This window comes from Sinohyriopsis cumingii, chromosome 3 (assembly GCF_028554795.1).
Source record: "Sinohyriopsis cumingii isolate HCF-2022 chromosome 3, ASM2855479v2, whole genome shotgun sequence".
Lineage (NCBI taxonomy): Eukaryota > Metazoa > Mollusca > Bivalvia > Unionida > Unionidae > Sinohyriopsis > Sinohyriopsis cumingii.
Window position 1 is genome coordinate 106,642,755 of NC_142963.1, and position 25,206 is coordinate 106,667,960.

The window sequence follows — 25,206 nt, forward strand, 5'->3', positions numbered from 1 at the left end:
TAGCTCTAGGAGTATCAATAGGTAGGTTACGCTCGATTCAAGGTCCACACTTCTTTATTTTCATTGTGTTTCTCCTGAGTTGAGTTAGGCCTCCTTTTATTAATTTATCTAAATATTTTATTAGAAAGAATCCAAAATTGTTTATTTTCCGCATGTGGGTTGGTCAAACCATACAGTACGGGAGCTGTATGGTTTTAAGATAGATAAAGAGTAAGTAAAATTTTAAACTATGAATTAGCCCCTGTTTGTGTTTTATGTCTGAGTTTGGTCTGTTTATGTTCTACATGGAGAATTTTTTCAAAACTATTTCATGGGCCTGTCCACTTCGCGTAGCGCCATGTGACTTAGCCCCATGATGTCATAGTCTTTACTTTCCCCATGTAGGTTCCCTGTATCTTTGTATATTGTGTCATTAAGTTTTCTAAGTTAGGTAAGAATTATATATATATATATATATATATATATATATATATATATATATATATATATATATATATATATATATATATATATAAATAAAGAAAAAAAGAATAAAGAAAAAAAAACCCAAAAAAACAGTCCAAAAAAGATAGAAAGAAAATCACTTTTTCCCCCTTATACTTCTCTTTATCTCTTTACCACAATTATTTGCCCACAGGCCATCATGGTGTCTACTATGTACTCTGTAATTTTGTATAATTTTTTTTTTTAATGAAGTCTCCATCCATGTATAATATATTTGCCTTTTGATATCTCCCCCCCCCCCCTTTGTTTATTTCAGTTTCAATTTACATGTTTTCCTGCTCTCGCACTGTATCATTATGTGTAGTTTACTAAAAGGGGCTTTTTCACACAGTGAACATTTTGGCGATACTCTGACCATGTCCCGTCTCACTGCTACCTCTCCTATCAATCATGCATTGTGCATGTATTTGAAGCAGAGGCTTTGTATTTTTAGGGAGCGTAATTTGGTCCAGTGCCCCCATGCTCTTTTCCAGTTAATCTCTATGTTCTCCTGTTCTACTTTACTTTTAGTTTTTCTTTTGTTATTTCCTCTCTAATGTATCTATATGTTAGTTTTCCTCCTGGTCCCATAAACTTTTTATATCCCTATATTTGGTTAGTATTTCTTTGATATGTCTAAATTTTCTTGGTATTTCTAGTTTTTTTTTTTACAAGTTTATTATTTTTATAAATGTCCCCCCTGTTTCTCATTGTGAACCCAAACTAGTAGATGTATATTCCATCCCATGGTGATGTTGGTATTGCTTTAATCTTTTTAAATATATTTATAATATTTGCAGTCTTTATCCAAATGGGGTTGGAGAGTGCTAGTCCCCCCTCTCTTGTGCTCTACAGAAAGTTTCCCTCTTGACGTAGTGGGTCTTAAAATCCCATATGTAATTAATAATCTCCTTATCTAGTTTTTCTAAACTTGTATTTTCTATGTCCATATACTTGGTAATAAAATTTATATTCGCGTATATGTACGTTTTGGCCACTTGGGCCCGTTCCATTAGACATAATGGCGTAAGTGCCCATGTGTTCACATTCGTTTCTAATTTCTGTTTCATATTTTTATAGTTTTCTTGTTCTTCTCTTATCCCAAAATAAATGCCCAATGCATTCGCTCTTTCTTTAATTAGGTGTGGTGGTAATCCTGAGTGATTTCCTCTCTAGCTCCCTATTTTCAGTATTTCATTTTTTTCATGATTTATTTATGACCCAGAGGCCTTACCAAATTTTTCAAATTCCTTCTCTAGGTGTTTAAAGGAATTTTGGTCTTTAATAAAGTTCGTACAATCTTCTGCATGCTGTAGCATTTTTATTTCGTATTTTACATTTTTAACTGTAATACCTTCAATCTTCCTATTAAGTCTTATTCTTATACTTAGAATTTCAATTGCTATTACGTATAATAGCATAGATAGCATTCCACATAGTCTGGAGTTATGTTTTCAACAGTCTCGTGATTTAAAAGTGATATTTTAAAAATAACATACGAAAGTGATTAAATATGTTGAATTGGAAATAACACCGTAATATTTAGCATTTCTCACAATTATTCACTCGTTGGTCCAGGAAAAACGCTTTATCCACATGTAATAGCTTCACTACTTGCGATGAATGTGTGATTTTATAACTATTGAAACATTTATCACTTCCAGTTCATTGCCTCTTCAAATCAACACAATTCCATTGCCTGAAATGACAAATGAACACAATCGACTCTTAAGAAAGTTTTGCCATTCTTGATAATGGGGTACTTTTGAATTCCATTTCACTCTGATGATATGTTACCACAAAAATGTATTCTGGCTCAACAGGATTGGTGTCGTTAGTAAACTTTATCATGGAAGAATTGAGAAAGTGTAAAAAGCGCATGTCAAATAGAATGGAAGCAGAGAACATTATAAGGACTCAGGTACGTGGAATTGAGATTTTAATGGAGGACTCCCTGCAGGATGTATCAGTGCCTGTCGAAGTGATTGAGCTACTTGGACAAGCTCGTAGTATCCTTGATAAAACCGATATCAATTCTATGCCAGTCAGCGAAGACCACCGGTACAAGGCGTCGCAAGTCTATACTGGGCATAGGGGCAGACGTCTTTATGACATAAGAAAGGAACAACTACAATTTTTCATCGGTAATTTCTTAACTCAACTGACACACTAATATGCTGTATATTATATTTACATGTTCCATTGTTATCATCTAACACATAAGCAGTGTTTACTGCTTCCAACTTCTTTTTTTTTCTGATGTTCATGCACAATATTTGATAATGCTTCCGTATGCAAGCAAATCATTGAGGTGTCATTTTTAAGCGTTGATAGTTTTCAATATTGTAAAACATGACATTCTTTCTTGAGTATCATTATCTGTCCGTCTGGCTAAATGATTTCGTTATCCTGAATATTATAAGGTATCGGGATTTAAGCTGTTTATGCAACAACACTTAGGAAATGATAAATGGTAAACATCAGTTAGGTAATGCCACTGAGTATATTATTCGCACACCACCCCGTTTGTTTGTACCTCGTTACAAATTTTACAATAAAAAAAGTATCAAGAACATAAAGTAGCACGAAATTAAGTAATTTCATTCACTGATTTATAATTTCTAACTTACAGTTGAGAATAGTTCCCTAACACTGCGGACCTATTGGCATTTCAAATCAAACGTACGCTCTCGATATAAACAAGCGACAGATTGCTCACTGACCTTTTCTGGTTTATAGAACGGTCCATTTCATTAAAAATGTCTATGTTTAATATTTCGTGACCAAACTGAGCAAATAAAAAGGACAACTCTTGTATACACGTTAGAGACATGTAACACCAAAAATGTCTGGAATTACTGAAATTATCAAAGACGGTGAACTACATTACCCCGTTGCTTAAAACATAGACTTGCCTATGCAAATATGGCGACTATGTTACTTACAAAACTCCCGTTTGATTCGAAACGCCAACAAAATGACATTGCATGGCACTCTTTGACAATCAGGTTAGAAATTATGAATTGAATGACTAAGTTTTGTGAATTTTTTTTATATCCTTGATGCGTTTTCGTTTTAACATCGGTGTGTGTGTGTGTGTGTTGGCAGGTTTGCAAATAAATGGGAGCATGTACGAATATTTTAGTCCTTAAAGAACCATGTATTGAAATTTAATATATAGTACTGTCAAAGACTTCACATGATATTCTACAATCGATACTTTTACCACCATACATTATAAGAGAAATTGTGTTTTCTTTGGTTTGTTTGCATGATTCTTTATTCCACATGATATATATATATATATATATATATATATATATATATATATATATATATATATATATATATATATAGTCATGTAGTGCATTTTTTCAAAATTAATTGAATTATTTCATAACGCAAAACTTTCCTCAAGTAGAAAGTATAAAAAGATAGGATATTATTAGAAACATATATCCTATGCGTCTCAAAATAACCATTGCTTTTATTTTCGTTTTAATTAAATAATATTTTTATTACCAAATGCTGTAAAACATTATTTTTTTTAAAAAAATTCTGTCTGACAGTTTATATTCATATGGTGTTTGCATCACGTTATAAAACATCACATTTGATTGGGCAATCTCAGCGTGCTTTGACCTCATGTCTTTTTATTGACGTCATCAGTTTTCATGCATCAGAATTACACGCGCAGTTTCAACATTTTCTTTTACTGTTTGAAACTTCATTCGTTGGGTATTTGGAATACAAGTTAAGTGGCTAAGACTTCAGCGTGTAAGAATAACTATACTATATACCTTATGATGTGTGCACACGTTTGCCCAAGAACTCAGATGATTTTGAACCATCGTGATCGCGCTCGGGCTCAAAACGTCTTCCTGGTGCAAATTTTGTATTATTATACACATATAATTAAAATGTGTCTATAGTGACTGTTAATGCTTTTTATACGCTGAAATTTTGTGTTTTAGACATTACTAACCGATTTATATTCTCTCTATTATATCCACATAACATAAACCTATATATGGAAAATCTTTCTCGTGCTTTGGAAAATTATTTGTAATCACGTCTGTATTAATTTTTCTCCAGAAAATTACTTTACATCAGGAGATATGGCAAGTTTGCTTGGGATAAGCAGGAGAACTGTAGAGCGGAGACTAGCAAACTTCCGCTTGACTCATGGGATACGATTCAGTGATATAAGTGATAATGAGTTAATATCGATGGTGCATTCAATAATCAACAACTTTCCTCGTTCAGGTAAGAGTTCTTTTTCTTCAACTAAATGACTTCTCTGTGTACAGTAAAATAGTTGTAATTTATGTTCATTGATGTGTATATTGTTATATCAGTTTTGAAATTTTTATTGGGGATGGGGATTTGCTTTTCCGCAACTGTTTTTAAAGATCAATTAACGACTCTAACTTTGTAGTGACTCCTGGTCATTTTTCCATACAGCGACTTTGCCCAACATAGCCCAAGCGCCGACTAAAAGATATTTCGGCATGGGGCTCAAACTGTAGATAATAACTGACGTGTGTTAAAAACTCTCATTTTTATTTGCAACAAGAATGGTATTTAAACAGATGAAAACATGATCAGTGCTTTCATAAACTGTGCCGATACCGTTTAACTGCCGGTGATTGTCATAGACTAACAAGTGCAGTTCGATTTGCATGTAAAACGAAATCTTGGAAAGCTTAAAGGCATTTAACTGTCTTGAAAGTATTGGTCCGAAGTTAATCAGAGTCAACAAACAAGCGATCTTGCATACATTTATCCTATCATATTTCAAATTCAGTCCAGTGGCCTGCTACTTCTGCAGCGACCTGAACACTACTAAGCTTGAAAAATACAACAACAAAAGCGTGCTTATAGGTGTGAGTATGATTATTTACACAAGCATTTATCATTAACTCTTAAGGCAAATCTGACAACCCTGAAAGTGTGCAACTTAGGTCATGACTTTAGAGACTTTCAAATTCTGAATAAGTGTGCGCTTCCCAATGTTTGGATAATTTTATATGTTTTAAGAATATAATAAATATTTGTTTAGAAATACAATTTTAGATAGTGAATTATGTTAATTGCCCCAACATTGAAAACCTCATTGCATGGCAAACAAATAGTTTATGTATGCAACTGTCATTCTGTGGAATGAGCTACCGAATCACCTAAGAGACCAATCACATTTTAATTCATTTAGATCCTTAATTATATCCTGGAATGGTACCGACTGTAAATGTTATATATGCAAATAAATAAATAATTTTTTTTTTATGAAATCAATGCTTGTAGTCATGTTTTAAATACATGTTTCTTTAGGTTTAAAGACAATCGAAGATCATCTCATTTCACAAGGTATCCATGTACAAAAAGAGAGAATAAGGAGAGCAGTTAGAACTGTAGATCCGGCTGGACAACAACTGAGGCAGTTACGGTGTATACAGCGAAGGGTTTATTCAGTTCCGTCCCCTCTTGCCTTGTGGCATATGGATGGCAATCACAAACTGATACGGTAGTGTTCCACTCAGTTATATGACATGTGCTAACAATAAAGTTGTGTGTAATCTCTAATTCTCAGTACCCAAAGTTTTGTTAATTTAATTTCCTAGGCTCCGAAATCCTAAAATTAAGACACATAATTTTACTCCAAATTTTCTATATCTTAGCATCTCCAAGATAAAACCTTCAATTCTAAACACATTTTATTGGAAGGAAAAAAGTTACAGCATAAAAAATTCAATCAGTTATCTTAAATAGTTCGGACGTATAACATGAAAATTCGGCAAGGACATCATAACATCAGATCAATCAATGGCAGTTAGTTACTTGTTAATGTAAGTATTATTAACGATATTCAATTCATGTTGATCTTGGACGTTGATGGTGATTAGATAAGGGTAAATTTGGTGCTTATTTTCCCGATTTTTACAAGTCTATCATGTTGGAAATGACATATAGTAGTGGGTCAAGTTGATGAAATAACGCATATACAAATAATCTCTCAGACATGTTTTGTTCCTCGTGTGATCTTGTCGTGTTATATGATATTCATATTAATTGCTTAATGTGCGCAGATGATTTGATAATATATGCATCTAAAAGTAATGGCTTGCAAAATGCCGACGGAGACGGTGTCTAACTCTTTAACACTAACACAATTTGAGGTAATATTTCATGAAGTTGGTAAACTTATCAATAATTGGCAATTAAAATAAAATTAATTGTACTGAGGCTAGCAGAACATAATAATTATTTAATGCTCTGGTAAGCTTGAATATTTTTGTCGAAGTAAAAAGTAGCCATCGCAGACAAATACGAAGGTAGGGGGCTAAATTTATAAACTCTATTCATCAACCTATTACAACTTACGATCATGAAATTTGACATAATAGACTCTGATTGATGTAAAGAGGTTAAATGACATGAATGTTTATGACTAACTATTCATTAGGATTTTGACATTTTGTTTTGGACATTAAAACGTTTAGCAGCATCGAGTTAGGGGAGTATTTCCATCTCATATGCAATGTTGAACACATAATGCCGGGTACATCTATCGGAACACCTAAAGGACTCCCTTGCATACAAATGTGCACATGAAAACACAAAACAGTGACACGACTATATAGTGCAAGATTCTAACAAGCTTAATCAGATATTTAGGATTTGAACATGTTTGGGAGATAAATATTAATAAGCTTGGAACAGAAACAGCTTCAAACATTGGTACAGTTGAAACTCGCGGTTGTCTTACAGTTATTATTCCAAGAGATGCTAAATATTACTCCATTTGTGTAAACAAAGCAGAGGCCGAAAAACATTTTGCCTGCATTGGTTATAAATATAAAGACAAGAGAGAAATATTATTTCATAGTTTTGAGGAAACTGGGTTTGATATTCATATGGACATCAATAAGTTATTTGGTCATTTAGTATTCATGTTTAATTAAGATATGACACCAATAACTATGAATCTTACAAATATCTGAGCAATACAATGTTTAATAAGAATGAATCAAGAATGTGTTGACATTCAGTTGCTTAGCAAACTTTATAGGAACACTTGGAGATTTTCTTCAGTTATAATGCATTTCTTAGCTACTTTCAAATATCTTAATAACGTGAGTTTACATTTAACACTTATGTATGTGGAGTGTAAGGTATGATGGTCGACATTCGAGAGTGAGAGATCAAGCAATGTGTTAGTGATCTACTTTATATTAATAATAAAACGCGCGGTGTTATCATTGTTATATCCATCTCTTGCAGGAAAGCAATTCATTTTCTTGTCTCATATAACGTGGAAAGCGATATACATATATTCTGCAGATGGCGTTTTGTAATACACGGAGACTTATTGTCTACCTAGCTTGCAACTGTGATAATAGAGCTTCAACAGTTTTAAACCATTTCACTGAAGCCGTTTCCAAATGGGGCCTTCCTTCCCGAGTGAGAGGGGACATGGGTGTGGAAAACCGTGAAGTTGCTCAGTACATGCTCTCATACCCTCGTCGGGGCCTTAATAGGGGAAGTTTTCTAACTGGAAAAAGTGTCCATAATTCGAGGATAGAGGCTATGGCGTGATGTGTATAATGCTGTGCTTTCTTTATTTTATGAGCTTTTCGTATCATTGGAAGTCAAAGGCTCTTTTGATCCAGATTCGGAGAAATATGTCTTCTGCTTGCATTATGTGTACAGAAATGTGATAAACGACAGACTATTCCAGTTTATGAATTCATGGAACAATCATAAACTGAAAACTGTGAACAACAAGACTCCCTGCCAGCTATTTATACTTGGACTGCAGCGTATATTTAACGAGAATCAAGTAATTGCTAACGAATACTTCGAAGAATTAGATCAGGTGAGAAGCTTGTCTCATTTTAAGCAATGTGGCCTATTGTTAAAGAAAAAAAAACAGAAAGACTGAAGAGATTTGAAACTGGGCACTATACAATCTGCACGTTCCTTAAAATACCTACCATTATTTTATCAATGTCTCTGTGTGTGTGTGTGCTTCTAATTAGCAGTGTATTTGATTACCAAAGTCGTAACAAATGACTACAACTTCACAGTGTGCTACTTCGTTAAGTGGAAAGTACCTGTATTTTCGAAATATATTCTATCAAGCTCATAAAACATACCAAATTTACAATCAGCGAAACATTACAATAACAATATAAAGCAAAATTCCATGCATGCCAATATAAATAGCATTTAAAGGACATCTGATTGTAACATTTCTGCTTTATATAACTTAACAGACAGTATTCGACAAAATTTTTAGAATTTCAGAAAACTGTTTGTCCAATATCGAGGAACAATTTCTTTTAGCACGGAAAACTTTCGGGCCCCGAGTGGCCGAGTGGTCTAAAGCGCTCTTCGTTACGGATCACTGCCATCTCACCTCTGTCTGCGGCGGTTCGAGTCTAAGATTCAGCCAATGTGGGCATGTGAGAAAGCTTGCCAGTAGCTCCTCGTGGGTCGGTGGTTCTTTCCGGGGTTTTCCGGGTTCTTCCTCCACCATTAATACTGGCCGCCATGTATAGCCTATCGTGCTGAAAAATGGCGTTAAACCCCACAACAACAACAACAACACGGAAAACTTTCATGAGTTTACCATGCAGAGACCAAATTACAAATTTGTTTATTGCCGGTTCTGCAAGACAGTATATGCTATTCTCTTAGCCTAACATTTGTTGGTGATATTTGGAAGTTAGAACTGAGCCACCGTAGCTCATTCTCTTAAACGAATTCATTTCTTAAGAGCCAAACTTAATTGTGTCTTTGAATCAGTTTTTTTTAACTATAAAAAATGAATGAATACATTGCAGACAAAATTATTATTAGTATTATTTTCTTCATTTAGGACGCTCTACCAGAGTATGGAATGGATTTAGATGCACCGTTACCTGAGCCAAGTGATGAAGACAATATCGACGTGCCATCAATAGAGCTACTTAATGAGGAACAGTTGCATTCTTTCAATGCCAAAATGCGTGGAATTCACGTAGCTGACCTTTCTGACATTGAACCATATTTGCATGCTTTAGATTCTGTAGATGAGGTTTTGGAAGTTTGAAGTCGATAATTCATGTACTCTACTACATTTCCGTTGATTATATGGGGCGATTTTACTTTCTGCAATTGCTCAAAGCAGTATCTTGTCATCAGTGACAACTTTTTTTCATTCCTCCATTTGTAATTAAATTCATCTTAACTCCCTATTTGTAAGATTACAAATGTATTAATAACATAATCTTTGTTCGTTATTAAATAGACTGTGATCCAATACAGCTTTATGTTTAAAATAATAAATGAATAACTTGCGCAAGACTTCGTCAACTGAAATCTGAGTATCAAATCTACTCCTAATAGGTATGTCCGACTGTACTAAAATCTAATTAATAGTGTTGATAGTTTTTGTATTATAAAGATCCAATAAGCGGTAATAGAACATGCTTTTGATTTAATTCAACTGAAATCTCCGCAGAGTACGCATCTTACCTGTATTTATTCGTATTTATACAAATTCTGTCAGTATTATCAAGCATTTTTCTGTGTAATTCAGGGATGGCACTTTCCGTTCTGTTTGGTGTATATTTGTAATCCTCCATGATTGATTCTATGTACCCTGATTTTTGTCTAAGTTAATTTCAATCAATGAAAATGTCACTTAAGCCGAGTGGAAGCAGTACTTTAATAAATAAATACAAATTAAATAATGTATTTATCAACTGAAAGTTGTGTTCTAGTTCTATCTTTTAGTTTCTTTTAAGTGTAATCATCATAAATGTAATGTGTCCTCTTGTAACTAAACGTAAAATGCGTCAATCTTTCTTAGCAGCTATGTCCTCGCGCGTTTCTCCGAGAACCTAATTAAGTGCCGACCGTGTTTTGATAACTGACTTGTGGTGCATTGAACGAAAAGCTGGCCTCCTTTGTATTATCACGTTAATTATGTCTTTTGAATCAAATAAAAAAGGTCGAATAAAAGAAAAGTTAAAAGGCACAAAAATCTTATAAACTTAAAATCTAGTGATCCCGGTCGTATATCGTGTGAACTCGCTTCATTTGAATAATCGAACACTGTTATAAATGTTATCGTGTATGTAACATAAACTACCTTAAATTAACAGACTCTTTCATAACTGTTATCAAAGATAGCAATGCAGCCAAGCGAAATGAATACTTCGTAAAATAAAGAGCTTGTTTTCACAGATACGGACCATTGTGGGCAAGCGAGTTTCAGAGAATTTTTGAACTGGCACTTAGAGATATCCTCAAGGATGATAAGAAGTTTCATTAATACTTCCAATGAAATCACGACATCAATATTGTACTAATTGAACAATACAAAAAATGAGTTTCGACATAGAAGAACGTTTCACGAAATAAATGTCGCGTTTTTTTGTTTTTTAAAAAAGGATTCTTGTTTGGGGGTATATCAACATTTAGTCTAGTTCCCTGCTCTGTGGACTCCCGATTTGGCAGGATACTATTAAATACCACTATGGGAATTAGACTCATCAATAAAATAAAATGCATTGACGTGTTACACAGATTTTTCACGTGATGGTTGTTGAAACCAGCTGGAACGATCTTTAACAAGTTGGACATTTTGAAAATAAATGTTATGTATACAAAATAACGAACAACTTCATTAGAAAAAGCGCGTTATTAAAAATTGTTATCGACGTGATTGTAAAATGAGGATTCAGTCAGTAAACAGCCCAATTCCCTAACGCTTCCCCACTCCCTCGGTTTTCTCGATGTCAAAGCGAAGTTTCAACAATTTTTGGAGGTACCTCGGTAACTCGCGCCCTCGCTTATAATGCGGTCTATGTTTGTGGACTCTGTTGTGTACGAGTTATCGAGTTATATATATATATATATATATATATATATATATATATATATATATATATATATATATATATATATATATATATATATATATATTGCTATGTCCGTCTCACATTAAATTATACCTATATTGTTACGTATATATTGTTTTTTTCCTTTTTGGTGCATTACTTAAGATTGCATTGAAGGTACATTAATATGTGCTGACTCATTTCAAAATCAATCTTAATAATGGACCTGTTTACAAGTTTGGGGTAATTTCACATTTGATGATTAAGCCTGATGAGCTCTGTCGCAGTGAGAGGTATTGTGAAACATGTGAAATGGGAGGTGTTGATAGATAGATAGATCTATATCGAGTAGGAAATTAATTCAACGTAGAGCCTTAAAGTGTATACAAGGTATAGGAGTTGAACAATGAATTCATTCCGATTTTTCTTTGTTCTTATTTAATGTTATTCTGCAGATATATTTAATGTTTTGTTTAGATATAATTTGAGAGTTGGATTACTCATCAAAATTACAAAGATCTCATTGACTTTTCACTAAAATATTATTCTGTGATTATTGTTATTATTGTGAATTCATTCAAAAGAGTTCTAGACAATGCCATTGTTATACATTAATAATGTTAGTACATCAGCACATTCAGGATATGGAATTCATATGAAACACCCTATTCTTTTGGACTTGGAGTATAACGTTTAGTATTTGTAACGTTTCCCTCTTAGTAAGAGGGGTATTCAATTGGATTTGGCTGGAGTTATCTAGAGGATGACCTCCCTCGATATTATAGCCCGGCGGGAGTGAAAGAAGAATATAATTTCAACAGAGAACTGAGCGAGAATACCTGGAAGAAATAAAGCAAAACGAGCCCCCTTTGACAAGAAAATAACACATTTAATTAGAACAAATTAATAACGTCAATTCCAATTCAAGTTAGATTATATCAATAGAATTTAACAGGCGCGTCCAAATTGTATTTATTTCATCATCATAACAAAAGTTGAAAAGAGCGCAATGTCCACGAATGATTTGCATCACCACCTTCCTATCTTGACCGTATATCCACGTCTCCTAGTTCATCCTCGCTAAGCTGTGTGCTTTGACCATTCATGGACTTACTGGTCCTTTTATTCTGACTTCGTCATTCTTTTCCTCAGACTTCTGTCTTCAGACTGTCCAATCTCTATCCCATAAAGATGTTCCTTAAAAGACAAAATTACCCCTAAATTTCTGTATACCCCACTCTCTAGACGTACACAACATTCCCTCACGTTACTCAGAGCATGTTGGCTATCCACACACTGTGTAAATCCTGACTTAGTATGGTAGGACAATGACCTTGCTTCCAGTTGCAGGTCTTAAATTACCACGCGAGCGTCTATCGAATATTGCCGTATTCTTTTACATATGCTACTACATGTTCGATTGATATTGCATGAAATTCACAAATTGTAACTCGCAGCAATCCTTAACCTACAAGATTATTCAAACATTACAAAATCAGATATAATTAGGTAAGTATCGTCCTAACAAACAAAGGAAGTTATTGCAAATAATCCTTTGAAATCCTACATATAAGAACATTTGGATCGCATGCAATCAATTCTACCAATGAACTAATAACTGTAAAATTGAAAGGTAAATTGCATAACAATTCGAGCATAAACACTTTCCATGAAAATGAATAAAAATTAAATCGCATAACATCTCTAGCATCAACACTTTCCATGAAATTGAATAAAATAAATTGCACAAAAACTCTAGCATCAACACATTTCCATGAAATTAAATAAACGATACATATATGGAAAACTAATCATAGAAAACACATTTGTATAAACAAACAATCAAACAATAGAATATTACGTGAAACTAAAATTGCGTACCTTGTTGATGTTCTCTTTCAGAACATACGCTTCCGAGCATTAAAACCTGTCTTTCTTTAACAAGACGGTCTCCTGGTCCTTTTCTTGTTGAACAAGGAGAGCAATATTCTCTTTAGGCCTCCTCGGAAGTCTAGACTCCTCTTTCAGCAAATTTCAGACTTATGAATTTTGACTAGGTCGTCACTTTAAAGTCTGATTGCTTCTAAAGTGCACGCCTTAATTTATTCTGCCCAATCGTAGGCAGCGGTCCCTAATTTTTCCCAAAGAAATAATTCCTTTTATCAGGTTTAGACAGGTCGGAATCTGTGAATGACGGTGCGTAACTATTTCCCTTTGAAAAATGATAAGTGGACATAGGTTCCTACCAAGCGGTTAGGGTTGGTAGTTCAAATGTTTACTTAGTAAGGGCCGTGTTAAGATAGCCCGGTCAATTTCACTTAGTTGGAATGCTGCCCCTTTGAAGTTTACACTGACATGGGCAGAGATGAACGAAGAAAGGTCGAAGTCATCTCTCACAACACTTTTCTGGCTTAAACGCGATAAAATATTAATGACCAATACATTCAACTTTAAAGTTCACTGCAATTCAAACTTCGACACTTCACAGTGTTATTTTCGATTTAATTCATAATACTATAAATTCCTCTTAAAGTTTCATTTCATAACTTATAGAACTAAATTATTTGTAAATTGTCATCATCTCTGTGAAGTTTATGATAAAACAAATATTCAATGCTAGTAAAATCAGACAAATAAATTGCTTTTTTTTCCATTCCTTATCTCCAAGCAGATTTTGACTGAGGTAAAAAATGTCAGATTACATTTTTCCGAAGTATTCGTTCAGAAATGCAAAGTCAAAAAAGAAAAATAATGCGGCATCATCTGGTAAATGTCCCAAAGGTAAATAAAGGACATTTATGCAAGTAGAACTTCTAGGAAGCATACTTCCATCATCAAAAGATTCAGTCTTGGGTGGCATGTAGTATCCTAAAACTGGTATCTCTGCAGATGCCATCACAAACTGTAATATTTTCTCCAATGTAACTTTGGCTTTCTCCGTTCCTCTTCTACCACCTATAAAAAGCAATAGAATTATATATATATATATATATATATATATATATATATATATATATATATATATATATATATATTCAAATATATGGTCTTAAACCAAGTGACAGAACAACGCGAAAACCAGCAAGTTTTGTAAAATTTAACAACTAATTTACTTCTCTAGAATACGAAATGAAAATTTAAAAAAGAAAACTTGCAGTATAGTGAAATGGATGCCAAATAGTCATAAATGTTTTATCACAAGGCCAAAGATGTAGACTAATCGGAGTGAATTCCAGTTTTGAATGTGCTGATGTACCAATAGCCGCTCGCTGATATTGAATGCCGTTCACAGTGCGGTGAATACAAAAATAGGGGATGGTGGTTGCGTGCTGAAGAGTGATTCTACTAGCATTCTGTTCAGGAGTAGGTTTCATACAATAAACATAACATCAAGTTTGTTATTTAATAAAATTAAAATGTTGTTTTCATGTGTTAATGCCGAATATATTTCATGTGAAACAAAAAGCAATATATTTTATATTTGAACATGTGAAGCTCGCTGAAATGGAAATGTCACGTTTTTTATACTACACAATGAGATATAACCGGTATTAACACATAGAAAAGGATATATATATATATATATATATATATATATATATATATATATATATATATATATATATATATATATATATATCTGTGTTTGTGTGTGTGTTTATCGGTTATGCAAACCTAGCTAGCTGCCACAAAGAAGGACTGAACATATTGTTTTACAATAAGTCGTAGAAATGTGAATGTAAAAGAAGAAAATGTCCACCTCTCTTTAGAGGCTATATAAACCTTTCACATCGAACGTCTCTCAAAATGTGTATGTATTGGAGTCCTAGTAATCATGTTAATCTAACACAACATAGGTACAATGGACTGAACACAGATACAATTTAGATAGTATGGAGTAATTCAGGAGTAAACATGTAATATCATTATGTTAATAATAATCTTTAAGAAACTAGTTCAATTATAACCATGGCACAAACGAAAAACATTTACCCCATATTTCATTTTGATAAATGTATATTTATAATCTATGAAATCAGAACTGCCTCTTTCTTGTTATCTTCACAGATGTTATATATTTACCTGAAACTTCTTTAAGGTATGCTATGAATTTTTTATATGTACCATCCTTCTTTAATCTTCTGTTAGATCCGATATCTGAGAATACTGGTTTTAGGACATGGATCAATTTTCTCTGTGTCAGAGTTGACCATGCAGAAGGCCTGAAGAGATATTTAATATACGGCTTTCGGCGCATTAACTGAAAAGTAACATTTCAATAAGTAAAAAAGTTGTAATCGACCCAAACTATTTCATTGGCAAGGTTGCAATAACAAAATGGACTTTGTACCATAACTTCTATTTGCACATAAGACTTTATTATCAGTTTGATTCTTATCTAGTTATGCGCATCTTCAGTTTACCTCTCAAGAATTGGAAAATATGAGGGTTACTAAATTTATAAAGCTTGATGAGATTAGCTGATATTCACATAATCTAATACATGCTAAGCTTATGCTTTTAAAATAACCTTAACAATGTTTACAATCCTTATTTAATAAACAAGCTATATTGTATATTGTGGTCCCAAAATCACTGCCAAGATTTTTAGTGTATAATGATAACAGGTTACAAGAGTTTTAAAGGTCCGGGTTACAGCTGCAGGTTTGGGAAAGTTTAGATACTCATTTGTGCTTACATCAACAAAACCAAGCCGATTTAAGCCATCTCTAAATTGTGCCTGGACTGGTGTTAAGTTTTGGGACAGGAGCGTTTCCAATTCTTCTTCTGTTAGGAAACATGGTAGAGGCCCGTTCTGCATCAATGACAAACCTAAAAATATTGTTAACAAGAATAGAATGGGTACTTTAGAAAAGTACCAAAGATGACGCGCGTGTGATATTAAATGAAAGATATATTTAAACCAAATGAATCATTTTTCTGTTTCACGCTTATTAACTCCAAAAACGAGGCACAGCCTGTTAAGCAAGAAATGTGGGTCATCACAATCACATCTTACTAGTGTTGAAATACGCGTGACATATAAGTGCACGCCAAAAATAGCAATGTATTGACCATGCATGCAACAATGTCGTGTAAACTGAAATTGAGGTATAGGAGTTAAAGAATGTCAGAAATAGTTTTGCTAAAACAGTTAGGATCGCTTTATATGTCAAGAGAGAGAGAGAGAGAGAGAGAGAGAGAGTATACTTTCGTTCAATAACAGAATGAAAGACCTATACCATTAATTTACACGACAGACGATTTGCTTTATCGATTGCTTACCAAATTGCAGACCAAAGCTATTTATCACAAAAATTAACATGAAAGCATATTGTGCTCTGCCTAATTTTCACATCGCAAATATGTTGTCCATTGATAGCCGAATTATGACCAGCATAGTAAAAATTAAATCTACAGCAAGTAACGAAAATATAACACTTACCACAAACTAGTCCTGCACCAAAATAGTATTTCCTTTCAAGTCCACCGGAGTCATCTTTCAGTGTGTATGCACCCTCCTCAGCCATTTCAAAAAGTCTCCATTCTTCTTTTATTATCTCTTGCATCATATGAGTGAGGAACTCCTTCCTTGGTCCCCCTAGCTCGGAAGCCTCTTCTCCATAAAATGTCACCTCAAGGGATACCGGAATGTTGGGCGCTTCCAAGATCTCCTCCATTCCTGTTGCAAACATATTCATCCGCGACACATAGATGGGTTGGGTTTCACCCCCCAGCGGTTCTGTTAATGATGTTTGGTCTAATTGTCTTCCAGTCATTACAGATTTTTGAAAATAGCGCAAGACAACTACTGGGTCATGAATGTCCTTGCTGTGGCAACAAAAAAGAGGAAGTCAAGGTACTTAAATTACTAAATTCAGGTGGAATTTTGTAAACTAAGAAGGCGTCAATATATACTGAAACAAGAGAAAAGAAAAGCAACGGAGTCTAATAATGGCATCCGTCCGTCTACGGGAGACGATGGCATAGCTCCAAAGTACGCTTTTGCTTATCCTTCTTTTTTCTTTTTAGAAAAAAAAAGAAAAAAAAAAAGAAGGATAAGCAAAAGCGTACTTTGGAGCTATGCCATCGTCTCCCGTAGACTAATTCAAAGGGCAAACACTCATTCATGTGCATGTGGCAGTGAGAAATAAAGATATCCACTGTAAACATGTAATTGAAGCCAAGCTATATACATGAATTAATATATTTTACTTGGATAACAAAGCAGAAGATATTCAACAAGATTAACTAGTTAATAGATATATTAGCAATCGGTGCTTATCGGTGTGCGTGTGTTTGTGTTAAACCAGTCTTTAATGTTAAGAAAACAGTTACCTTTTTGCAGATGGAAACATAAACAGGTCACTTGGCACAAAAATACATAGTCCAGCATGTAAAATGAACTAGTTAGAGTTACCTGCATCTTATTATGCGTTATTATGACTCATCTAGACAAAAGAATTTCCACTATCTCATATAAAGTAGTGTATCGCTGAAAAGGCACAGATTGGCCTCAAGAAGGAAATTTTGTTTTTCATATACTTTGATCAAAGACTTTTGATCAATTTTTTTCTAAGCATGAATGCATACAGCAACCATACAACGTGACATCTCATAATTGGATCTTTCCGAAAAATATTTTTTTAAAACATCTTACACTTCTTCCAAAATCACAGCCATGTTGTCAACTAAACAAGAAGACCTGTAATTTGTCATTACAGTATGATACAGATCACCAATGTTGGGATGTCCGGTTACATCATTATGACGTTCAGTGTTTCTTGATCCAGCACCATGCTCTTCACTGGTACGTTGTACTATTGCTACTATACCAGCATGCTCGCTAGTCCCTGAGTTGGGAAACATGGCCACGACATTATCCTGTTGTCTGATAGTTGGAACTGTGGGTACATTACTGTACATTGCACCAGTGTTGAGAGGTGGGTCTACGGTACTGGTGTTGTTGTGTGTTGTTACAACACTAGGCTGCTCACTAACGTTAGCTGGATCATCGCTGAAAACACATAAATATATTTACAACATTTGACAAATCAGATGATTATAGATCGATTCAGATTTATGTCGTCCTGTAAGTTTCATAAAAAGCATATGCATTCTACAAGACATATATTTTAGATAAGAACTGTACTGTAATAGTTGAAATATATGTAGGACATAACTGGAATGACTATGAAGTGGCATATTTATTAATCAAGGATGATTAAATTCCATCATCAGACTCTGTAACATGCAAGAGGATTGACAATGAAGCAAAACATCGCGTAAAAATCCACCAACAGGACATTTAGTTAGTTTACATGGGTAGTGACCAGTGGACTGAGTAAAGGGGACAATGTATAATGTATGATCAATCTGCACTGGAGCCTCACTTTCTTTTTCACTAAAGTGATGCTCTATTGTGATGCTTAGTGGATTCCATACATCTATATGCAGTCTACTTCCAGTAAATCACATATCAAGTTTGCAGGAACTGTACGAATGTAAATCATGTATCAGTTGTACGTGCAACTATACTATACTCTACACAAATATGAATCATTTTTCAAATTTACAGGGAGTTAGTTACACACTCTACACAAATATGTATCATTTATCAAATGTAGAGGGAGTTAGTTACACACTCTACACAAATATGAATCATTTATCAAATGTAGAGGGAGTTAGTTACACACTCTACACAAATATGAATCATTTAAAGCAAATAATCAAGCATTGAAGGATGGACAGAAGACCGTCACACAAATTGTCTAGTCCTGAGTCAAGTAGATCTAAAACCGAGGTTCAAAGACATACAACTTGCTTGAAAATTTCAATGAAATCTGCATCTTCTCCTGATTTCTGAAAATCATAAAAAATATGTGGTTACGTTTTTAGCAATAACACTCTCAATCCCCAAAATTACGTAAATACTCTGCACACATGATACCATCGCATAAATTTAGTGATCTAAACAACAGGCACTTTCTAACCAAACGAAATGCATACCCTTTGATTCTGTCTAGGTATCAGTAAAGTTTGTAAAAAAATACTCTCAACAGAAAAGCAAAGCAAAACTTCATTTACACAGCACTTCATCTTCGCTAGCCAAGCTTCCGATATGATAATCCTATCTACACCTTGGCGGATCGAACATATATACTGGTGCTTTGTCCTAGCGACATCTATTGGATTTCCTGAACTGCCTCCCATCGTACATAATGCCAAGTAACCAATAGTGTGGTGCATTCTACATTGGCCGAAAATAATGGAGGCAATTGACCTAAAAGGATACTTTGGATGTTTAACTTCGAAAGTATAACTATGTACCAGAGTGAAGCCATTACAGGTGTATTTGAGAGAAAGGAAATTGTGCAAACACGGACTGGGACTAGAAAATTGCTTACTTATCCGTCCATTCTAGCTGTGTGCTCCCCTTGTCCCAATCATGTAGGAACAGTGTTCACATTTGAACAACTTAATTTTATTTGGATGCGGTGGCTTGCCGTTGCATCCAGTGAAATTCATAGACATGAAACACAGAAATATCTGCCCGATACGTCGAGGCGGTGATAGGTTATCATATCGGAACCTTGCCTTGCGAAGATGACAGCCCTTAGAAATTGCACCTTTGTCTAATATACATGAATTGTATATAAACGGAGGTAACATACTGTTGGATTAATGTTAAAGCTTTAACATGAGCAAAATACCTGATACAATTAATTGATAATCAGACTACCTTACCTGACAAGTTTGCATGTGTTCTCTCAGGTCCTTTATAGGTACCATGCTTGAACAAGACAAACACTTTTCTTGCTCTTCAAAAGAGTCTTCTATGTCAATTATAGCGATACTCTTCTGAATCGGCCTGATGTATATGCGACCTGTACCGAACTCCCTAATGTCTTCTGCACTGCATCTTCCGTGACTTACTGTGGTTAAAACTTTTTTGGAGTTACTTTTTAGCGTTAACAGCTCAAAACCACCACACTGATCTCAAGCCGGAAAAGAGCGGGAAAACAGATAATGAATATTACATTTTTTTTATTTTCGAGTACGGATAACACTTTTATATCAATGTTCACTTTTAAACTCAATTTTAAGACAATTATGTGATGTGTTTGTTTGGCGTTAGGATTTCAGGAATAAAGATATGGTTAAATTTATTTAAAAGGTAGGTTCAAGCTGGAAATATTGAATGGATGATGTTGAGTGCTGAGAGGAATAGTCATCGAGTATTATATTTCAGTAATTTCTTGAATATCATTCAATTATTTTTACTCAGATAATATTGTTTTGTGAACGTATCTAAAATTTGGTTTATACTTTTACTTGATTTTGACAAGTAAACCGTAGGACCTAGCTTGTTCAACCAAATCTTACTTGTCCGCATAAACGTTAAGAAAAACACCTGGTCTTACAAGTACAGTATTAAAACTAATCGCAAAAGGGGATACAGATAAGTCTATAAATAAAATAGACAATATCTACTGAATCTGTACATTTCAAATTTTACATAGTGTTTCTGAACTTTTATTTTGTGGAATATTCTATTTAAAAATGCAATAGGAGCTTAACGCATAATTTATGGTCCAACAAATATTAGCTTCCACCACTCCCACTCACACATAAGCTTGATGGTTTAGCAATAAGTACTTAATTGTTTGATTTACCAAGAAACAATATTCTAAGTAAACATTGGAGAAAAACATTTCCAGCTGGAATATTCTTTTCATGTTGAGGCTTGGAACACCTTGAAGATGGGAATTTGTACATGTTCGCATTGTTGAGAGGAATTTAAGTTCTATGACTCAACAAATCTGTATATTGTGAAATAGAAGTGCACACATAGATACAATTTGAAAGAGACATTTGCATCAAGAAAAACAGTAGATATAACTCACATCAACAAGCGATGGAGTATCTTCTCTATTATGACTTCAACTGTAACTAGATGAGCAACCTAGAGGCGGAAACCGAGTTGCACAGTGCCTACCTGCTGTTGCTTTTTTTTTACAGTTCATTCTCTATAGATTTAGAACGTAACACACAAGCATTTATTCGCATGCACTTCACTCGTTTCCTTCATTCCAAAAATTTGCCGATCACCTTTCATTACTTTTTCTAAAACATAATTACCTTAGTATGGCCTGTCTCACTTGGTCATGCAAAGCATCAGCAGGAATAATAACTTTCTTTTCCCCAAGGCCATTTTTACGTAGGATTCTCCTTTCTTACAGAAATGGAATATTTGTAGAAGTATTGGAACTCAGACAAACAAAAGATCGAGTCATAGTGCGACCTAAAATAGAAATATGTATCACCGCAGTTTACTTGTTTTGGTGACTTATCAGGACATAAAAATGAGCAATATTTCCTAAAACTTTATATAACTTTATGTTGCATGAGTGAAGCAGCTAGGTATGTGTTTGTGAGACATGGATGCCCACACGTTCCTGTTGAACAAAAATTCAAGTAAGAAATAAATATGCATGTATTTATAAATCATACTTAGGTTTCATATTCTCTGTTGCAATAGTGTGTGAAAAAATGTGATAAATTCCATTTTGTAAATTTTAAATGTAGGCATTTCATCAAAATCGAACAATGTAAATTTGTGAATCGTCAAACACACTAACGAAAAGACATAGCAGAACAGAAACAACAACAACATAAGAGGGGAGAAACAAACACATATTAACATTTGTGCATCGTAAGACAGACACACATCACGCAGACAGTCAATACAATAGTTGGGGTACTTATTTTATATTCAAAATAGTACTAGTACAGAATATTAAAAAAGAAACAAACACTGTGCCTTGTTCTAGTGGTTAACTTGAATGTTGAAGTGATGTGGTGCTGGTTTCACATCAAGACAATAAAGGCTATATATTGACTATATATATGGGATAACCTGTCTGTGTGAGAGTATTTGTGTGTCTGTGTGTACACGTTCAACCTGATGCATTGTATGAAATGTATTTTTCCATTCATAAGTGTTGTCTTGGGTGCTTAATATGGCAAAAAACAAAACAGAAATAAAGCAACTATATAAAATAGTGATATATAGTGATAATGAAGGGTACCTTTTCTTCTCCCATCAATCCTGACCAAATTGTTATCAGTCCAACCAGTTCTTGACCTATATGGATTTAATCTCTGTGCAAAACAAAAAGAACATGTGACACGTCTAAATGTACAGATAAAAAGATTATGTGGGTTTTTCTCATATAACAAAAGATGATGCCTAGGTCATTATATTTTGGGGGAAATCAATAACATTTCATGGTGATATTCGTTTACTCTTCTATTGAAAGAAGACCTGTTTGATACACTAGGCTTCTATGAATGTTATAGGGCTTATGTGTATGGAAACACACTTTATGAATCATAACGTTTAATTAAAGTTTAGCGGATATTATATTTTTACACATTATCAATAGGACATTAGCAAGTTACGGAAAGGCAAAACTATAAATTAGTCCGTGTTAATAGTTTTATTGTTTTTCGCATAGCATTTAATTCAGTTTAGTGGCTGTTGAATCGACTAAACTTAATTAAATTGATTAAATGAGACAGTTGCATAAACTTAAGTTAAAATTCAATTTTAAAATCTTCGTGGCATCAACAACTCAGGATGACAGACAGAAAGACGAAACACCGTGATGACAATGATGTAGCTCATGGAATTAAACAGTGCAAAAAGGAGAAGTTTGTTGAAATTATATACCATTGTTCTACTAAACAAGCGTCTGTGTTCCTCTGATACCGATGAAGATGATGTCTGACTCGCAGATGAACCAGATGCAGAGGATGTAAGTGATGATGGGGTGGAGGAAATCTGGTCTGCGACCCTCCTCAAGATAGATATGGCATCATCAAGGTTTGTACTCATGTCTGAATTAAGAATAAAATTGGTAATAGTTATGGAATGCCATAAACAGTACTTGCGTGCAAGCTGCTTGTATGAATCGTTTTCTGTTCTGTAATGTCAATTAATTGGTTGTCACAATGAGGAATACGTGTGTGTGTGTGTGTGTGTGTGTGTGTGTGTATGCATGTGTGTATGAATGTATGTATGTTTAAATTTGCATTGTTTGCTTGTTAGTTTTGTTTTAAAATTTTTATTTCACTTTATACTATTGTCATGTAATATTGTATGTTGGACTTAACCCAGTAAAAATTCAAGTTCATTTTATATTCGAATTTAATTACTGATTGTATTTTAAAGACTGTGAACAAGTAATATATGGCTAAAATATTCTCTTTGTGTATGGGGTTGATATTAAAATCACTATCAATAGAAGTAGACATGTTTATTTGGGTATGGGTCTAGTTTATTGGAAATTCCCCATAAATTGCCAGGTTTTCCTGTTGTTTACTACATTTTGTATTATAATTTTAGAAATAGTTATAAATAATTACAACTAAGATTTTATTTTGTAAACATTAGGAGCCTTCTGTAAGGGTTTGTATGACAAATGGTAATTGTGACCGGAGGTCAAGTAGTGGACTATATAATATTGTCACTGGAAAAATTATTCATTCGTGATTTAAAATCTTAGTAGAATTATTCTGTATTATTGTTGTGACCAGTAGTTCATATGGGCTGGAATTTTAGTTATTCCAATTATTTCTTCTCTGGAAATACAAACGTGCTCTGATAACATTCTTGGAAATAGAGACTTGGATTTATAGTGAAATACAAAAAAGGATATAATCTCGGATTGTATTATTGTAATCCAACAAAAGACTTGACAAAACAACACTTTACATGCCATCGCAGGCACATCAACCCTTTTAGCGTTGGATTTAATTTGGATTTCCACTAAAGTTTATTCATACCTCTTGTCATCGGAACTTTTGTCTGCAATTCTTTGATTATTTTGGGATTTAATTCGCAATACCATAATTTCTTTCTCTTTATTTTCACTTTGTAATCAAGGGAAATAAAATCTTTGTTGACTTTTTCACAGTCTGTTGCTTCTCACACTTTTCTATTACATATATAAAACGACAGAGTCGTAATAATGTATGTATGTATGTATATGTGTGTGTGTGTGTATGTGTGTGTGTGTGTGTGTGTAGCGTCATGTCTATCAAATCGGATAGTAAATACGTAGAATAGTGTAGAAAAAGTGTCAAAAACGGAGTGCTCATGGCTAGAAACGTGAGGTCTTGGAAGTGGGGAATCTGTAGGTAACTCTGAGTTACTGTAGTGAACAAAATGGCATCGACTTTCGACGATTGAGGAGACCAGTATAGAAATGCTTTACATAATGAATAAAGCTTCTGAAGACAGTTACACAAAGGTACATATGAACTATCTTGTGTAAATGCTGTCGAACCCTAAGGCATAATGTAATGATGCGGACAAGTTGTAGCGTTGTCTGATACAATGCACAGAGTAAAGGCATCGGCGACTTTTGACTTGTTTTACTAAGATTCTTCCTATAAAACATGTTAGTCGGGTCTTGATGCTGAAATTATGCATAATTAGACGTGGACACGAAAGATTTAAACTTTATAAGAAAGATTGTTGGTCAACTGCATACAGTAAATCGCATACATAAGAAAGTCGGGAATATTATCCTTCACTTAGTAATGAAAGGTTAATTTCTAGCCCTGTTAATTATATTTTTCTTATTTATTAAATTATGGCAAATTGTTCCTTGTAAACAAGTTGGTATTGAAAGAAATCAACACACTCTACATGTATGTATGTATGTATGTATGTATGTATGTACAACACATATACAAATAATGACAAGAATGCTGAAAAAAGACAGACGATCCTTACAAAACTATTTTGCCATTATCGTGCAAC

General features: G+C 34.0%; 3 protein-coding genes and 1 long non-coding RNA gene across 4 annotated transcripts; 2 read left to right on the plus strand and 2 right to left on the minus strand.

Moving 5' to 3' along the window:
* The first annotated feature begins 2,374 nt into the window (after positions 1-2,374).
* LOC149803482 (uncharacterized) lies at positions 2,375-5,664 on the plus strand. The gene is made up of 3 exons (XM_089953935.1): positions 2,375-2,627; positions 4,579-4,749; positions 5,291-5,664. The coding sequence occupies exons 1-3, from the start codon at positions 2,375-2,377 to the stop codon at positions 5,320-5,322; spliced, it is 456 nt and encodes a 151-aa protein (XP_089810061.1). The 3' UTR covers positions 5,323-5,664.
* A 2,405-nt stretch (positions 5,665-8,069) lies between these two features.
* Positions 8,070-10,215, plus strand: LOC149803483 (uncharacterized). Its single transcript, XM_089951423.1, has 2 exons — positions 8,070-8,359; positions 9,365-10,215. Exons 1-2 carry the CDS (start codon positions 8,225-8,227, stop codon positions 9,575-9,577), a joined length of 348 nt encoding a protein of 115 aa, XP_089807549.1. The 5' UTR covers positions 8,070-8,224; the 3' UTR covers positions 9,578-10,215.
* A 2,117-nt stretch (positions 10,216-12,332) lies between these two features.
* On the minus strand, positions 12,333-14,014 carry LOC149803484 (uncharacterized). The gene is made up of 2 exons (XR_016419961.1): positions 13,254-14,014; positions 12,333-12,569 (listed from the first exon to the last, which is right to left on the minus strand). It is a non-coding gene; the product is annotated as an uncharacterized LOC149803484 (long non-coding RNA).
* Positions 14,015-15,408: 1,394 nt separating this feature from the next.
* Positions 15,409-18,725, minus strand: LOC149803485 (uncharacterized). Its single transcript, XM_089953936.1, has 4 exons — positions 18,034-18,725; positions 16,819-17,204; positions 16,072-16,205; positions 15,409-15,633 (listed from the first exon to the last, which is right to left on the minus strand). The coding sequence occupies exons 1-4, from the start codon at positions 18,297-18,299 to the stop codon at positions 15,409-15,411; spliced, it is 1,011 nt and encodes a 336-aa protein (XP_089810062.1). The 5' UTR covers positions 18,300-18,725.
* Positions 18,726-25,206: the final 6,481 nt, after the last annotated feature.

Excerpts from the sequence above, each read along its gene's own strand:
- LOC149803482 (XM_089953935.1), top strand. The coding sequence starts at position 2,375 with ATGGAAGCAGAGAACATTATAAGGACTCAGGTACGTGGAATTGAGATT. Across the intron at positions 2,628-4,578 it reads ACAACTACAATTTTTCATCG|AAAATTACTTTACATCAGGA; the intron begins GTAATTTCTTAA and ends ATTTTTCTCCAG. Across the intron at positions 4,750-5,290 it reads CAACAACTTTCCTCGTTCAG|TCCAGTGGCCTGCTACTTCT; the intron begins GTAAGAGTTCTT and ends TTTCAAATTCAG.
- LOC149803483 (XM_089951423.1), top strand. The coding sequence starts at position 8,225 with ATGAATTCATGGAACAATCATAAACTGAAAACTGTGAACAACAAGACT. Across the intron at positions 8,360-9,364 it reads ACTTCGAAGAATTAGATCAG|GACGCTCTACCAGAGTATGG; the intron begins GTGAGAAGCTTG and ends TTCTTCATTTAG.
- LOC149803485 (XM_089953936.1), bottom strand. The coding sequence starts at position 18,299 with ATGTACAGTAATGTACCCACAGTTCCAACTATCAGACAACAGGATAAT. Across the intron at positions 17,205-18,033 it reads GCTGTGATTTTGGAAGAAGT|CAAGGACATTCATGACCCAG; the intron begins GTAAGATGTTTT and ends TTGTTGCCACAG. Across the intron at positions 16,206-16,818 it reads TGGTGCAGGACTAGTTTGTG|GTTTGTCATTGATGCAGAAC; the intron begins GTAAGTGTTATA and ends CAATATTTTTAG.